The sequence below is a fragment of the Pectinophora gossypiella genome, chromosome Z (assembly GCF_024362695.1).
Source record: "Pectinophora gossypiella chromosome Z, ilPecGoss1.1, whole genome shotgun sequence".
In the NCBI taxonomy this organism is placed as follows: domain Eukaryota; kingdom Metazoa; phylum Arthropoda; class Insecta; order Lepidoptera; family Gelechiidae; genus Pectinophora; species Pectinophora gossypiella.
Window position 1 is genome coordinate 15,318,814 of NC_065433.1, and position 18,255 is coordinate 15,337,068.

Below are 18,255 nucleotides of genomic sequence, written 5' to 3' on the forward strand. Positions count from 1 at the left end.
TATATTTAATGTTATCATGGCCATAATTACGGCTCTACTAGAGCCGTGGTAGCCCAGTTGGTAGAACGCTTGCCTCTCACTTTTAGGCCGCAGATTCGAATCCAGCACAGGCCTAAACCAACTTACCTCCTTATGTTGAATTTGTTTTCGAATTCATGTTTGATTATAAATGATTATCACGTGTCCAGTGGTGAAGGAAAACATCGTGAGGAAACCTACATTCCCGTGAAATGCATTTTCGGGGGTATGTGCAACATGTATGTATTGTTTTAAGTTTACGCGGTTATTATCACAATAAACGCGGTAAGAACCCGTTATTATGTGCTTTAATTATGTATTGGGTTGGTTTTCCATTCGCGAGTTGGAAGGTTTGACAGGCAGTTTCTGTAAAATACCGGTCCTGTCAAATCTTCAGGTTAGGTTAGCGGACCCTGTGAAAAACGGGGCAATGCTAGGGAGATGATGATGGCCATAATTAGAGATCCGCCTTTTTTCGTTTAGTGACTCAATTTAGCTGTTGCATGTCATTCCATCAAGCAGTGAAATAAATGTTACTTCTACACTGTTAACTCTATTTAGACGCGTCCTTACTTACGAAAAGCATCATCTTCGTATAATAGAAAATAAGTTGTAAGTATTCAATAAGTTGACGATAAGAAGAGAAAAGCATATTATGGGACTGTTGTACAAAGAAAGTAAATAGTCAAATAATTACTTACGTAATTTCTAAATGACATCTTGCTAAATCAACTCGTGTCCATGAGTCGGATCGAATTTCCTTTTCTCCAAAACCTGGAAATATTAAGAATTAAATAGATATTAACAAATGTTATAGATAAGTAAGTAGATATCATATTTGTAACGGTCATTTATATTGATTTTTACAAAGTTTAAGTACATTAAATAAAATAAATGATAACAAAATTTTATATTTCTGGTAAGATATAAGAGGGTAACTTATTGAAATATTATTATGCAGTTTTTGATCAAAAATTCATCAGAGTCGAGTGTTAGTTTCTATATATTTACATACATAATTATTATGAATATTGGACATATAATACATTACGAATACTAAACAATCTAAGAACATAAAGTCGTGCTTGAATTTTCAAACACTTCGTACTTCAGCGTACCCAGCAGTGCAGCAGATATTCCCAGTAGTCTTATCAGCAGTTGAACTACTAGGAATTTCCTTCCCAATAGACTTACTGAATAGTAACATATACGTACATCAATGTTTATGTGTATGTCTGTTGGTAAAATATATGTGTGCAGACAACTTGAGTCATCTTGATGAAATAAGCAAAGGTTTTAATTATAGACATAGTTATTCAGCTTTAATATTTCAAGAATATGATGTTGGGTTTGGCGAGAGATATGAGCGTGGCACGCGACGTCTGACTACTTTTCATCACTGTCTAGCCTTAGCTCTAGCAAGCAAGATCTAAGCACGTATTCCAAACGCGTCATTTTGCGATGTGGTCATTTTACTATAGTCATACTGCTATCTAGACAACCTACGATCCACACAACAAATAAAAAAAGAATTATAATTATTAATTTGTACATACTTACTAACATACTTTATTGTTGCGGTTTTAAGTGTATGTGTCTTTTACATTATATGGTATTTAAACATAGCAGGCGAGGATTGGGTGTACATACAATACATAAATACCCACCCCTTTGGGGATACAGGCGCGATGTTATGTGTGAAACTTCTACATAAGTCTCTGTAGTCATAAACGGGGAGAGATCGATCCCTGGCTCCATACTTGTACGAATGAGTATTTATTTTTATGGGCAATTTCTCATTTTCAATCACAAACAAATTTGACTGTCGACCATTAGAGAAGGCGTGGATACGACTCAACACCTATCACGTTTGTCTAACAAAAGCTCAGTGAAACGCGGGTACTTAGTTTATTATGCGATGGCTATAGGTACTTCTGTCGACCCTAATTGGGAATAAACTCGTGAGGCTATGTTTATGTGTTCACATAAGTTAATATCACACAGATGAGCAATGTCAATGGATCAATGGTCTGAGTAGTTAAAACTAAAATAAAGTTGGCAAGAAAATACATACTAGCAGAATTTTGTACTACCTACCTACTTAAATATCGGAAGTGTTGGAAGTTTTCTAGGTTACACTTACGTTAATACAAAGTAGTTGACAGACACGGAAATTATAATTGTTCCTAATTCGTTAGAATGACGTAGAGAATTTAAAACACGAGTACCTTTTGAGCTTGTTTTTGATATTTTTTTTCCCTAAGCATTGACTGTATGTGCATTTACTGTTTTATCAAAGATGCAAAGCTAAGTTTGGGCATTTAATAAGCGTCTTATTTTATTTAACTCGTAGCTAAATTGGCGAACTTGAATAGGAATTTGTAAAACAGAGTTTTGGCTGTATCTATTTCCACACCAGTTGCAACGAACAACTTTTTAAATGTTGAAAATAGAATCGCTAGAGTTTCCGGATTGACCTATATCGATCGAGTCAATGGACAAGAGATAGATAGAAACTTTTTCATTGGTCCATTACTACAAATTCAACCGTATACTCTGGGGCATAACTGTGAATCGCAGAGAGCTCTAATTATTTTGGTTTGTATTTTATGTCTAGTGTTGTATAGATAAATCACACTGACATAGTGTTACAGTGATTGAACATTTATTTCGTACCTGAAATATGTTCTACTTTTTAAAGCCGCACAAATGTATTTTTTGCCTCTAAATAAATCTACACACGACACATTTTTAGTAAGTACTTAAATAAAAATGATTTGATTTAGAATTTTTTCGCTTTCATGAGGTTAGATACATGGCGCTACAGAGTTATTTTCTGTGCGTAGTCCTACGTCCTGAAAGTGCACATGATGATATTATAATATCTTAAATATTTTGTCTTATGGTAGCTTGAAAAAAATAAACATACCCATAAGTAGCTCAATAAACAAGCGAAACGAAGCCTAGTCGCCAAGTCTTCAGCTGGGTATTTAATAAAATAAAGATAAAGGTTAATTACCTATTCAGAGATAGAGACATACCAATGTAAATCAAGTCAGAACAAAGACGTTCGTGTCGCGAGAGATATAGAGTCCTTCGGTGTAATGAACATTTATCTTAAAGATAGGTTTATACTTGAATATTTCCTGCTCAGAGATGCATTGGAAGAAGCTATGCATATTTGTACTGATTAGCTCAAAATACATATATCAGTAAGTATTCAAGTTGTATTTTTTTAAGTGGTACATTCTGTAGTCGTTTAAAACCCCCCGAGCTTTTATTAAGCGCAAGTGATACCTACGGGGTTCAACTGCGTTTTTAGGGTTCCGTAGCCTAATGGCAAAAAACGGAACCCTTTTAGATTCGTAATGTCTGTCCGTTCTGTCCGTCCATCCGTCCGTCCGTATGTCACAGCCACTTTTCTCCGAAACTATAATAGCTATACTGTTGAAACATGATAAATATGTGTATTCTGTGATGAATATGTGTAGTTACTACGAACTATAAAATAACTTTTATATTATGTTACTTGCTGTTACGGAACCCTTCATGGGCGAGTCCGACTCGCACTTGGCCGCTTTTTTGTATTGTTGTAGGTAATGGTCGTTAACTATTATGCAGTTCTCCATTGTATATTTGTATGTAAGTAACATCTTCTAATGTGCATGCTGTTGACTCCCCAATATGTTTGCACCGGCTTTGTTCCCAATAATTACATAATCATTCACTGTGGAGATGGGAACAGTCGCTATTTCTGTCACCCCTTACAGACTTCGTGTCTAGCACAATCAAAGAGAAACTGTTCTGTGAGCGCAACAATATATTCCAAACTATCTTTATGTATTGCTTCTGAGTAAACTCAAACTCAAAAATATCTTTATTCAGAAGGTAGGTAACATAGTTAAGTACACTTTGAATCATCAATTTGTATATGTAAGGTCAATGTGGTGAAGACCGTCTGGGCTAAAAGACCGTCTATTGCCAATAACTTCTAAATTTGAATAACTAGCGCCTTACGTCTCTGTCGATAAAACACTCCCTAAAGAGCCAGTCCGAACTAAAAACCGTGGATGACGCTAAGGTAAACGCTCCTATTAACGCCACCCAAAAATCGACACCGTTTACCGCCACCTTTTTTAAATTGCGGATATTTTGAATTGTGTCTGAGATAGAAATTTGATTCAAATGTCAAAAGATACATGTATTAATTGACCATGAAACAAACATATCCCTGAGCGTGGGCAACAACAGTCTAATTTGTGATTGGTCTGTAAGTGTGCAGTGTCCGCGCAAGCAATACGCTCCATACAAGCCACTACTGAAATGCATAAGCATACAACATTTTTTTCTTAAGGTTTTGTATCCCATGATACATTATTTTTCTTCATTTTAGTAATTGTGACTACTTCTTAATACGTTTAAGAAGTGAGAAAGCATGCTATATTTGACATTTGTGTTAGTTTTAAATGATTAATTTGAGTTTTAAAATGTGGCGGTGATGGAAGCATACATTTGCAGTTTGGTTACTATTACCGCCACCTATGGCGGCGATCGATGTTTGTATGATATTTGTATTTTTTAGTTATTTAAGGTAACATGCCCAATCATTCATAATGTTATCATCTCATTTTGTAGTATGGTTCATGAACTATATTAAAATCTATTAACGCCACACATTTGGTGGAATTCAAGTATCCTGTGCTGCATATAAGTTAATATATTTTTTTAAGAAATGTATGAACAAGTAGTTGAAGTAATTATGGATTTCTAATTTAAATATGCATATATTCATTAAAATATGCTTTGAAACTGGTTATTATATACGTAGCTCTCATTTTGAATATTTATTTGTTTTCTCAAGGCTAATTTTTATGTGGCGGAAATTGAAACACAGAAATAACATACATGTTTCTATTACCGCCACCATAGATTTCTTCTTATAATTTATATACAGGGTGATGCATTATTCAAGAACGAATGGCAATTGTTCTGGGAACGTTCATTTATTCTATTATTAGGTACGGTACGGTGCAGACAGAGAAGGACGGACTGACAGAGACGGACGGACAGATAGAGACAGACGGACAGAGACAGACGGACGGACAGAGACAGACGGACGGACAGAGATAGACGGACGGACAGAGACGGATGGACGGACAGAGACAGACGGAAGGACAGAGCCAGACGGACGGACAGAGACAGACGGATAGACAGAGACAGAAGGACAGACAGAGACAGACGGATAGACAGAGACAGACGGATGGACAGGGACAAACGTCGATTATATATACACTTCTCATCAAAAAAATCGAAACACCTTGCAAGTTTACGTTTTGTCAGGATTATCAGAAAAATGTGTACATTTAGGAATAAATGTTAAATGTCGTTTAATAGTGAGTAATATGAGCTTATCAAATCTTAATGTTAATGTTCTAAATTTAAATGAATTTTTCATAGGTTTCGTATTTTGTTAAATGAGTCATTTTTATTCCGTATGGAGTATAAAGGAAATGGATAAAACAACACACGTAAATGAAAAAAAAAAGCTAAAAAACGTTTATTTAATAACTTGTATTCCCTCCCCGAGCTCTAATTACTGCTTCCATACGGTTCTTCATCGATCGGATGAGAGTCACGATCACATGCTGTGGTATATTGTCCCATTCCTCTTGGATTGCATCTTGCAGCTGGCTAAGTGTTTCTGGGGCAGGATCTCTTGCTCGAATTCGTCTCTTTAATTCATCCCACAGATGTTCAATGGGATTCATGTCCGGGCTTCTTGCTGGCCATTCCATAATAGAGATATCGACTTCGTTAAGATAATCTCGTACGACGCCCGCGGTGTGAGCCCTAGCATTGTCGTGCATGAATATGAAGCCGTTGCCAATAAAATGTGCATAGGGCATCACATGAGGCTCGAGACACTCTTCGACGTACCGATGACAGTTTAGTGCAGGCAGACGTGGCCCAGACACGAAAGCAAGCTCTGTCTTACCGTCGGCGCTGATTCCTCCCCAAACCGTCCACGAACCGCCACCATAGCTGACCTTTTCTTCAATGCAACATTGTGCATAGCGTTCTCCGTCTCTTCTGTAGACCTTGTTCCTTCCGTCGTTACCATACAGCATAATTTTACACTCATCAGAAAAGAGAACTTTGCTCCACTGTAGGTATGACCAATTTAGGTGCTCACGTGCAAAGTTAAGGCGCGCTCTTCGATGGTCTGCAGTTAATTTCGGCCCATTTGCTGGCTTATGCGGTACCAGTCCACGATCCTTCAACCTTCTTCTAGTTGTAGAGTCACTTACAGCCACCCTTCGTACAACACAAAGCCGCTGCTGCAGTTGAAAAGCGTTAAGGCGTCGATTTCTTAAAGAAGTTGTTACAATAAATCGATCATCTCGCTCAGAAGTGACCCGATTCCTGCCAGATCCTGAACGGCGCGTGAACAAACCAGTCTCCCGATAACGTTTATAGACTCTATGAACAGATGACAGGCTTAGATGCAGTCTTGCAGCCACAACACGCTGACTAAGGCCAGAATCCAGCAATGCCACAACTTGGGCGGCTTCTGTGGGCGAAGTATCCATACGTTTTAGAAAAAAAACCTTTTTTCAGACGTCCCAAAGTCACAGTATTGAAATAAAAAACAAAAAGTTTAAGGATAGGCGCCAATTTTTAGTTTTTAAACGCTAAATGTACTCCAACCCTAAACACACATTTGTCTCAAAACAGTGATTCATTTCGTTTATAAGATAAACAAATGAAATTCTAATTTTGAATTTAGAATTTTCGCTTATTACTGTAATGGCCAAACTGCCAGCTATACATTTATGTATTTTTTTTTCATCGTATGAATTCTTTTTTGTGTTAAATTCGGACAGAAACAATGAAAACGGAAGTGTTTCGATTTTTTTGATGAGAAGTGTATAAATCTAAGATACCAAAAGATTTTTCTATAGTTTAAGTCATAATTCATTTAATAAAAAAATATCATTAAAATAAAGTTTATTGTAAACAGTTCGTTTACAGTTTTTGTTGGAACGCTGTCTTTCTAACTAGGTGAACCTGTATTTTGAGAGACAGTGCCTTCCCAATCTATGTATCTATTAACTACATTAACAGTGGTAAAAATACGGTATTAAAACGACCTTTTTTTTAAATAAAGTATTTTATGTACCTGAATAACTAGGTTAGATATCTGGTTGGCGGTATTCGATGCAGCAAAGGCGGTAATAGAAAGAAACCGCATTTCATGTGGCGGTAATAGAGACAAGTGGGTTTTCAGACATAAATTTATTTTTTATCCAAAATATTTACTCAAAATTAAAAATTCTTGATGTATTTAGCAGAAGACAATCATAACAATACAAATAAAATAAATAAGCTGCACTAGCAAATACAGAAGTACTTAATTTCTGGGAGGTAATCAGAGCATAGCTTAACCTGGCGGTAATAGGAGCGTTTACGTATGATTAGTTTGGACCATATCGGTCCTGCAATTTTTTTTACCATTTCGCGCTTCAGAATTTTTGATAAAAAAAAGTGGCAAATCGGAGGATTTTCAGAAGATTTTCTGATCACTTAGGTTATTTAATGATCCATTAATGTATTCGTTAAACATAATGCAAGAATATAGCTTTTATTTAGATTTTATACCCGTGTGAAATTTTAAATTAGAAAAACTAATAGTTGGGAAGACCGTCTACATTAAGAGAGGGAAGTCCGTCATATGCCGATCTTGCCTCAATCCAGATATTGTCAACTATTACAGCAGAGCGTATTTTATGCAAGACTAGTGAGATAGTATTTTGTGCTCCATTCTGTTAATATTTTGTGTTTGTGTGTGTTCACATTATAAATCTAACTGACTTATACCTAATATATTAAGTAATATGTACGTCACATAGTCTACCACCAGACCATAAAGACGCTTTTTAGTGACACCTCATTTGTTTAACTCTGATAAGTGCTTTAGGGGTGCTTTAGAGGTTAGGAGGGAACAAACGTGTATACATACATACATACATAGCGCATAACCCTCCTTTTGCTTCACCGCAGTCGGGTAAACAATATGACGAAATGTTTACAACCACTGTCACCAAAGACATGCCGGTCTTGCCTTGTTTTATAAAAATAATAATTATCTGTGTAATGAAAGCCTTATTCATAAATCGGTAAAGTACGTATCAAATTGGCATTGTTGGTTCACCGCCTGAAAGTATTTTCATACGTCTAGGCCTACGATTTCTTACTAATAATGCGTTTTTTCTTTTGTGGACGGACTTGCCTCACACTGCATTGGAAGACCGTCTACTTGACATGTTTTAAAAAAACGATTGTATATCAAAAGATTACAACGCTTTCTCTTATATTTAGACTTATAAACATAGCCAAGTAAATTATCTATCATACCCGATCATATGACTTGGTCTACAAATAATAATATATCTTCTTCAACAAACTCAGTCAAACTCAAATTTTAGAACAGTATGCCGGTCTTCTTTATTTACTTATAAATATATTTTTTTGTCGAACATCTCATCCGCCTAAACCTCCTGCAACTTCTCAACATGTACAACCGAATAAAAGTAAGTTAAGTAAGTTACTTGTCGTAGTATAAAGAAAACTTTAAGTAATAATTTATTGTTTTAAATTGAAATGGACTATTTTGATATTAGTCCACATTTAATACCTAACGATAATAATTATCTAAACGATTTCCGATTTAAAAACTGTTTTCAAACAAATTATTTGTGCATGTTGTGCTGGCATTTATAATAATAATACTTAAGTAAGTACCATCTAATATATTACTGTACCATCATATTATGTAAAAATGTGTTACCATTATTAATATAATAGAACTGGAACTAATGTCCTTATTTTTGAATAATGGTTAAAAATAGACTGTTCCCATTGTCTTTGTTGTTTCATGATTCTTATGGAACATGACTCTGTTATGAATGCTTTGACTGTGGTGGTAATGTCAGAGTCTCCAAGCTTGAAATATCTAAAGCATTTCTGCTTCAGTGCTTTCTTCCGATCATAAATGTTTTATTCCCTAACAGTCTTTACTGTACAGAAAGCACATTCTGGTTTACGCCGCTAATGGTGTATATTATGCCCATCGTGAATAGCCTTTTCTTCAGAACTAACCAGTTCTGAAGCAGCTCTTCATTTGAAACTTTAAATATAGAGCTTCTGTACTACCCACTTAGAATCATCTCTTTCGCGTTTATAATTTTCTACAAGGAGTAGTTCGACGATTGTGGTAGTCTTGACAGTGCTTTGTAGTGGGCATCGACCACAAGGCTTTTGTATCCGAATCTGTTTTTAAGAATGTTTATAGGCACATCATAACTATTATTGGTGATTTTAGTTCCTCAGGGTATCGAAGGCATTAACTTCAAAAGACGAGAAAAGATTTTCAGCTTTACTCATGCGTTGTTTATGGATCATCACCAGCCCATTAACGTCCCCACATCTGGGGCACGGGTCTTTCCTATGGATGGATAGGGAGATCGGGCCTTAAACCACCACGCGGGCCCAGTGCGGATTGGTGGTTATTAACGACTGCTAATGCAGCCGGAACCATCGGTTTAACGTGCCTTCCGAAGCACGGAGGAGCTAGAGATGGATATTAGACTCGAACTTGTCCCAAACCTCTGGCCAATTCAAGACTCCATTAAAGTTCATGAGTTCTAGTTTTGGCAGATTGGTTACATCAAAGGTCCTTCTATGACAGTGCAGATGGTAAATTGTCTCCACCTCATGGGATAAGTATTCTGGTTTCATTTGGTTAAGCGTATAGGCACCTTTCTTATTCCTTTATGTTGAGTTTTGGAGAGTATTTTTTTCAAGTTGAATTTCTTCAACATTTTTGGTTGCTGTCCTCCCATGTTTCATACTCTTGTAATGCCTTCTTTCCTTACAACGTATTTCGCGCCAACACACAACACGTCACGCTCTTTGTAAAACTACATTAAAATCGCAGAGTATAATTTATAGATAAGTATAATTGTAGATAGATAATTTATTTTACAAGCTCTTCAGTAATCCAGGCTGAGCAACCAGTCTATTGACAAAGCTTTTTCTTTCGAAATGGACTACTCTTTAATGCAACAGGACTTGGATACTTCAATTCATATTGTAAGTGCGTGATCTGACAATGTCTCCAATGGCAATGTTCATATTTGTCAGAAATTAGAACCTCGTCAATAATTATATTTGTCTTTAGAATAAATAACTGTCGATTAGTTAAAACCTTGGCTTTAAAGAAAACAGAAACCGCAGATTACAAACAAAATCTGACAATGAACGTGTTTAGTTGTGACCTCACACGAGGATTGAGTTCGTCTCGATTTACAAAACAAACCCAATAGGAACTGTAGATTTATTTCCGTCCGATGTATAGGTAGTTAGTACATTACGAAAATAAATGGCCTACTCCCAGTAGTTGAAGTGTCAAAGACTTAGTGTCGGTTGTTGCCTCCGCGGAAATGAGGGCGGCTAGTGGTAGCCAGCTCCGCCAGCCAACTCCACAGTCCATACGAATATGAATTTTCAAGAGTTAAGCTCGTTACACCAGTACACCAGTTTGGACACCAGTCCAAATGGTAAATGCGTGTATGAAACGATTGATGAATGTGGAAGAAGGAAAAGGATTGTGTCTGGATCGAAGCAAATGGAAAATATATAAATATATTCTGGGAAATAGATGTGAATGTAAGGTACACCCATGAGATGCGGGGTCGCTCATAATATCTCGTTTGTTTCAATTACTCGTAGCTACTGCAAAACTGCAATGCATAATAATGTTTGTGATTTTCAAGGGTTATTAATTGTTTTCTACTGAGTTACTATCAATAGACCCCTATGACCACAACCAAAGTATATTACTATTCTATTCTACTCTACTTCTAGTCTATATTGTCTTGGCTGAATACTCACGCACGATGTTACTATGCAAAATATGCAAATAATTTATTTTGTGTAGGTCTCTTATAGACACTTCACTTCTTGACACAATGTCAACGCGTTAGAGAGTTTAATATTGTCTCAACTCTACAAAACGAGTATTAAGAAGTAGAAATAGATATTAAGAGTGTGTACTCAAATGTTTTGACCTAGTTGCAACATCCACTGAAAAAGAAACATGGAAAAACAAAAACATTCTAGTATTACAATGACCCTTCACTCTATTTTTAACAGAAGGTTTGTGGAAAATCTACATCTGTAGTATAGGAAAAAAACCAAAAGTTAAGAACTAAAATTAGATCACATTACAGGTGCTTTTAAGAGCTTTGACCTGATGCCCAAGTGGTCTATTTACTTGTTTACTGAAAAGGTTTTAATTGAGAATATTTTGCTTGTGTTCACTCTGACGTGGACATTACACGTGTTTACTTTCAGTTAGTGGAAAATGAAATATTTACAGAACTGTAATTAGTGAGTTAAAATAGTTATAAATGCGCTGTTTGGCAACTTCTGTAGTTCTTTCTTCATTCTGCTAGTTCCTAATCTAATGTTCGCTTTGAAGAGAAGATACTTCGTTTTCCACGTGGAGAAATAATTGAGTACATAGTGTAAAGTTTTTCGTCAGAATTACCTATATATAGTGGACCTAGAGTCAGTATAATAATGAACAGTTGGTACGATGAAGTCGTGGTTGGAGAATCACAAGCTTTAAATCTCGCAGTTGGTCCGCAAGTCAGTCGACACGCGCAGCGACGCACGCGCGTCTAAAAATACCCAGCTGCATGTCGTGCAATGGGATATCCTGGCTGACAAATTATTTTTATATATCCCCGCATGTTATATCCGGCCCTTGGTTCATATTGATTGTTAATGCATTTGTAGGCTGAAGATGTGTCAGCATTGTAAAATTCATTTCGGATATCATAAATGAGTATCGCAGAACCTAATATACCTAACTCATACGAATTTACTATCTTCCCATTTGTCTGGCTAAGTAGTTATTAAGTTACAAAAATTCGCGATAAAAAATAAAAACTTGTACTCGTGTCGAGAGGGAGGGTCAAGAGAGGGGAGGGAGGGGTGTAATGTCAAGTCTACAAGACGCAACAAATACCTAATAATAACTTACTTTTTATCGTGACTTGTTGTTTCCTCAATGGGCATTAAGTAACTACTTGACTGAACAAAATGGGGACCGCTGGAACACTCTCACCCGGTATAAAAATTGAGACAACAGGCCTGAGGGTGCCCAGTTACTTAATATGTAATTTCGCTTTGACGATTACGAAGATAAAAAATATAAATTGTTACTAACAACAACATCAAGTACCTAAGCAAAAATGTATAGGTATATAGACCACTCTACTCGGAGGTACCTATAGAAAAAAATGCTACCTGTTCAGGAGGAGAGTAAAAATCTATCTATCTATATCAGCCTAAATTCATATCCAATTTAGGACGTAGGCCTCTTCCATGTTTTTCCACTTCCGACGATCTTGGGCTATCGACATCCAGCCAATCCAGCCATATCCTGCGTGCCGCACAATGACGTTCTTCCATCTCATTGGTGGTCTTCCTCTCGGTCTTGTGAATGCTCTTGGGCGTCACTCTAACAATCTCCGAGTCCATCTTTCTTCGCTCATAATAAAGAGAGTAAAAATAGATAACGTTTAAATTAATGTCTGTTTTGTTTATTATTATCGTTCTATGAGAGCCAATGGACAGTCTGTTTTATTTAACAATGTTGTCCAAGTTGCTTAAACAAAAACATACAACAGGCATTTTCATAATTAATCTACTTAAGTATTTTATTTGTAAAAATGTTTGACACATCTGTGTGTGTGTGTGTGTGGTAAGTGTCTATTACTTTATTTTTTTTTCTCTTATTTTATTTTACACTCTGTACAAGTGTACTATATCCTCTGCCGAAGGTAGTCTGGAAGAGATAGCTCTTAGCGATAAGGCCGCCTTTTCCCACCTTAGAATAAGTTTATCCTGTAAATGTTTTGTAAATATGTGGGCAATAAAGTGTTTTTATTATTATTATCATCTGTGCCGGTTACTTGAAAGTAATGTAAAAATGTTTTCGATAAGTATATTATATTTTTTTTTGACGTTTATTGTAGATTTCACGCATATGACATTTACTATTTAGCCGGAAAATGGGGAGCTCTGAGGGCTCTCACTCAGTACAAAACGTAAGACAACTGACCTGAAGGTGCACAATTTGGCGCTAACCGGGTCTCAGGGCGTCGGGGTGCGAACCTGGGCGGGAGTGTTTACGGTGGAGTTACTAAATATGAGAAATGTATAAGTGTAACCTTCAGATTTTCAATGGACAACGTTGTGTTTCTGGAAAACAAATCATTGAAATAAAATAAGAAAGATCTTTATAATTTTACCCGCTGGGCAACTAAGTAGTTGATATTCTAAGTATACAATTCACGAGATTCTTCCCGGCCGCCTAATGAATCAGCCTAGCACATAATTCTGGAGGTGTCTAAGTACTCGTCCAGTGCGAGTGGAATGGCGTAAGCCTGAGGAAGTAACCTCAGGGCGCCCATTTGAAGGCGATGCATCATCATCGGCATCGTCTTCTGAATCGTTGTCTGGTAAGAGAGCTAAATGTCTGTACGAAAAGAACTTATAGTTTCATCATCTGCTTACACCTAAAGTTTATTTATGTTGGATAGGCAAATCGTGTGCAAGGTTGCAAGAAACAGGAGCAGGGTAATAAAATGACGATCGTCGACCATAAACAATATGTCGATGATAAATAAACTGACATACAAGCGTTGCACAATGTTTGAAGTTCAGGTCATTTATAATTGGGATCATATGAGACTTTCAATATAAAGATTTTGAGCTATACATAAAATATGACAGTTTAGCGGCAACTACCTCAACAAGAGTACCTAAGTAATATCTGTTTTAGGTTAAGTAGAGGCTTCTGCGAAGTAATGGAACGTGATACGAGGCATGTTTGTGTACAATAATTTATATTTAGTAGGTAGGTAAACGATTTCAAACGCATAAAAGCTGGTAGGTATAGCTTTTCACGGAACACTCATTCTACAGTTTACAAATGTGACCGTATGTTGTCAAGACTGCTGCCCACTTTGTCCTTTGACTAGTGTTTTATCGAGAAAATGTGAGCGCATTAGATTGCAACGATGACCAAGTTTATCAAGTAGCTTCCAAATTACCTCTTCATGTGTGGTCTTTCGATTTAGTTTATGTCTGTCTTATCTGTATTCAAGTAGCGTGGTTTAAAAAAGAAACCAAAGCGCGAGTACGGAGATTGTTTCGTTAAAATATATTGTGAACGTTTCAATTTGCAGATTTATTGTTTTGCTAATTTTGCCAAACATCAGCGAGCAGGTAAGAAGTTTCGATACACTGTAATAATAATAAGTATATTGGCTACAAGGTCGACGTAGATTCGTAACGAAAAACGCCGACGCAACTCTCTGGCAACGCATGCGCTCTTAGTCACTGTTTAGTGTTTATTCCAATATGTTTACAGGCGTTATGATTCGACCAACTCAAAACGGAAATTAATGAACTTACCTACCTAGTCCATTCTGGTTTGGAGGGTTAGTCAACTCTTAAACGATTAAGAAAATCGATAGTGACAGAGTGATAAAAATGTAAAGGTATTTTGAAACAAGGTACGTCCGTAAACATACCTACCTACACTTCGTAGATCTATTAGCATAACGATACTCAGTTTTTTGATAGCACGAAGAATAGTGATTTGTTCAAGAAGAGAGGTAGGTTAAGTTTTGCGTTCGAGTGCCGAGTTTAAGTCAAGCGAATTAGTCTAGAATTGAATCAAGAGCATAGCTAGCTGAGGGCAGTGAGTGATTTAAAAGCACGAGAATAAAACTTAGACTTTCTTCTCGTGTGAGCCTTACAACAAACAATTCACCTTTCCAATGAGATTTGTTTATAGGGTAGCTTAATTCAGCATTACAAATTTTGAATTAGGCAATTGTTTATTTTTGTATAATAGTGTTACCACAAAAATAGTTCAAATGTAATGCGTTCGACATTTGATATATGTTACCTATTTGATAAATGACAATGGGCACTTTTGTATGAAACTTGGTCCAAGAACCTCCACTGATGAGACTTATATGTAATGAAAGCTTATGCTTTCCCTATGATTCTGGCAAAGTCCTATCAGATTCTGTCCCGGGGTTCTTTTTTTTACGGCCATGTTTGTCCTGGCTAAAAATGTGATAAAATACAGTGGAGGCTGCGTAAGCTATGGACCTATTGCAAGATAACGTACTCAAAGACTAGTCATTATAATCCAACAGACGTAACATGATTAGAATGCGGCGGGACGGAAATGTAGTACATCGCCTTATGCGAAAGAGACGAAATATGTGTCTCTTTAACACTAACAGCAATACAACTATACAGCTTAGTACGAGAGAAACAAGAAATATAGAGGTGTTTATTTATTTTTCTTGTTATTATCACTCAGATCAAATTCCGGAAGCAATATAAAAAAAATCGGTAAGATACTTTTGGAAGGGGTAAAAGGCATGAAACTTGAACTTAGCTACCGAGAAACAATGGCGCTGCAGATATAAATTGACTATAATTCGCTTACAAAAAGATTTTTTTGTTTTTTTTTATGTTTCGGATTCTGGAAAAGATCCTCTTTAAAATGATATACAATATGATACATAATTATTTATGTAGATTTAGTTATCCAGCAACAAATCTTGAGTCGATTTTAGCTCCCACTGTATTTTATCACATTTTTAGCCAGGACAAACATGGCCGTAAAAAAAGAACCCCGGGACAGAATCTGATAGGACTTTGCCAGAATCATAGGGAAAGCATAAGCTTTCATTACATATAAGTCTCATCAGTGGAGGTTCTTGGACCAGATTCGCCCATTCTCCTTTATTATTTGATAATATAATTACTAGATAACGTTTATTTTTTAGGTATTTTGTGAGTGTAATTTTTATATTTATCAAACAATAAGAACGCCGTAGGTACTACTTCTTCTGTCTCTTTAGGTGTTTGTGCTATTTATTGTTTATCTTTGTGCAATAAAGTAATTTAGGTAAATATTGTTTGATGCATTGTTTGTTAGGATAAACATAAAATGAAATTAATAAGCCCACGAATATATTGTCAAATGGGGTAGTCCGAGGTATACCTATCTCAAGATGAACGACGTGTTAGACCAACGACCATAATAATGCATAACATTTTGTGTAAGTAAACCTATCACGGTTAAAAATACAGCACTTTAAAGACAGGCGTCCTTTGCACATTGATAATATTTAATACTATCAAAAGTTTAAGTAAGTATAGCAGAAAGAAAAGCTTTACTTACAGAAAAACACATTCACAGAGCAGATTTACAACAGACAATAAATGACACACCGCATTGTTTCGTTACGACATCCACTCTGGGCAGAATTTGGCTAAAACTGAATTTCCCTGTTTGATAAATAACACAATAAATAAATGAAGTTATTTCTGTTCGACATCGTTGGTAGGTACATTATAAAACTGCAAAAGCTACAGAAAACGCCGTTTTGTTTAATTACTCGGAGTCGATTTAGCGCATTCTTGAAATAAAATGGGCGTAACTTATTTTGTTATGCATTTTGCGTGGTTGTGGAGGCCTATTTGGTATTTTTGGTGTTATGTTTTGTGGTGTGATTGTGTGCAGATGTGTGACAAGGGTTTTTGTATCGGACTGACCTGTAGTGACGTAGTGCGTGGCGTGCTGCGAGGCGGGCGGCCGGTGACTGGGCGGGCGGCGCGTGCGCTGCCGAGATTTGAGATCGACCTGTCTTAGACAAGGAGAGACGATGCCGAGACGGAGACTGGTGATCTCCCCGCGATTTGGGGCTTCCGTGGGCTAGTGAGTAAACTAGTGCAGTGTACCTACCTACTTTACGTATGTTTGACACTTTTTCTAGGAAAGTTACTGCGAATTGCCTCTTAAATTAGACTTTCTGCGTAATAAAGGACTGTTTTATGTAAGATATAAGAGTATTTAAGATATTATTGAGTATGGATATTTTTTTTTCTAATCGTAAATGACAAAAATTATGATACTAAGTAAGTATCATTATATGTTTCAGCCATTATACGATTTTTGTACGAGTAGTTAAATATAAATCTGTACCTAAATATTGCTAACCAACCCTTTACAGTTTACCCAACCCGGTTATTATGTTTCCGAGCAAATATAGAAGATGTCTCTCACCTAATGGACGAATTACAGGCGGACTGCAATTACTGCAAACCGCCCAAAACTACAACCAGGGATGCAGTTTTAGTTTCGAAACTGCAAATCGACTGCAATCCAACTGGAATAAGCTGGTTACCTGAGTCTACACCGTTTGCTTTGTGTGACGGATACGGCAGAGACTTGGTTAAGGGAGCTTAAACCTGATTTATGATCCACGCAGGATATTTTTTGTTTTTTGCCATCATCATCATCAGCCGTACGACGCCCACTGCTGGGCATAGGCCTCCCCCAGTTTTTTGCCATACGCAATTATAATTGTACCTATTACGTTATTGATATTTGATTATTGTTAACACCCCGATATCGACCCCGCCGGCGTGGTCGACGATTTCCCTCGATCAGCGCTTATCGCTATCGACCCGCTAGGGTCGATTAATTCTTTCAAATAATTTTCCTCTCAGACGACGCCTAACGCCGACGTTCGCGCCCAACTGGGCACCCTCAGGCCTGTTGTCTTAAACTTTGTACCGGGTGAGAGCCTTTAGCGCTCCCCATTTGTCCGGCCAAGTAGTTAATGCCATCTGCGACAAATCTACAGTAAGTTACGTCAAAAAAAATGATAGTTATCTACGATTAAGCACCTCACATCATCCCTAATCCTGGCACCAGGGTTGATGAGGTTAGTACTCCATCTCACAACCCACACGATAGAAGAAGATCATCACTAATTTAAAAGCCACGCTCTTGTCGGTGTAGTACCCTCCATGCTACTTTTTAGGGAAAAATAGAGCATTGCTTTTGCCTTGTTTTACTAAGCATCTACCTAGCTAAAAGCTTTCAAAAATATTTATTTTTCCATAACAAAATCTGTTTACTTATGTGAATATGAGTATAATATTATGATCGGAAAAACTTAGCGGTCTATTTCTAAATTTTTTGCAGTTCCGAAAAAGTGTCGCCATCTAGGAGTAATAACAAGATTCTTACAACAGTTGTTGGTTTGTGTGTGAGCAAGAGCACGT

The 18,255-nt window shown here is 36.8% G+C and overlaps 1 protein-coding gene across 3 annotated transcripts in view; it reads right to left on the reverse strand.

Moving 5' to 3' along the window:
- The window catches only part of LOC126379823 (uncharacterized), a 64,618-nt gene extending 47,793 nt beyond the window's left edge, over positions 1-16,825 (reverse strand). For all 3 annotated transcript variants that reach the window (XM_050028752.1, XM_050028750.1, XM_050028749.1), the window contains exons 1-2: positions 16,738-16,825; positions 720-792 (exon numbers count right to left, since the gene is read on the reverse strand). In XM_050028752.1, the coding sequence (XP_049884709.1) occupies positions 720-737 (18 nt within the window). In that variant the 5' untranslated portion in view covers positions 738-792; positions 16,738-16,825. The remainder of the gene's footprint in view (positions 1-719; positions 793-16,737) is intronic.
- Between the last annotated feature and the right edge of the window lie 1,430 nt (positions 16,826-18,255).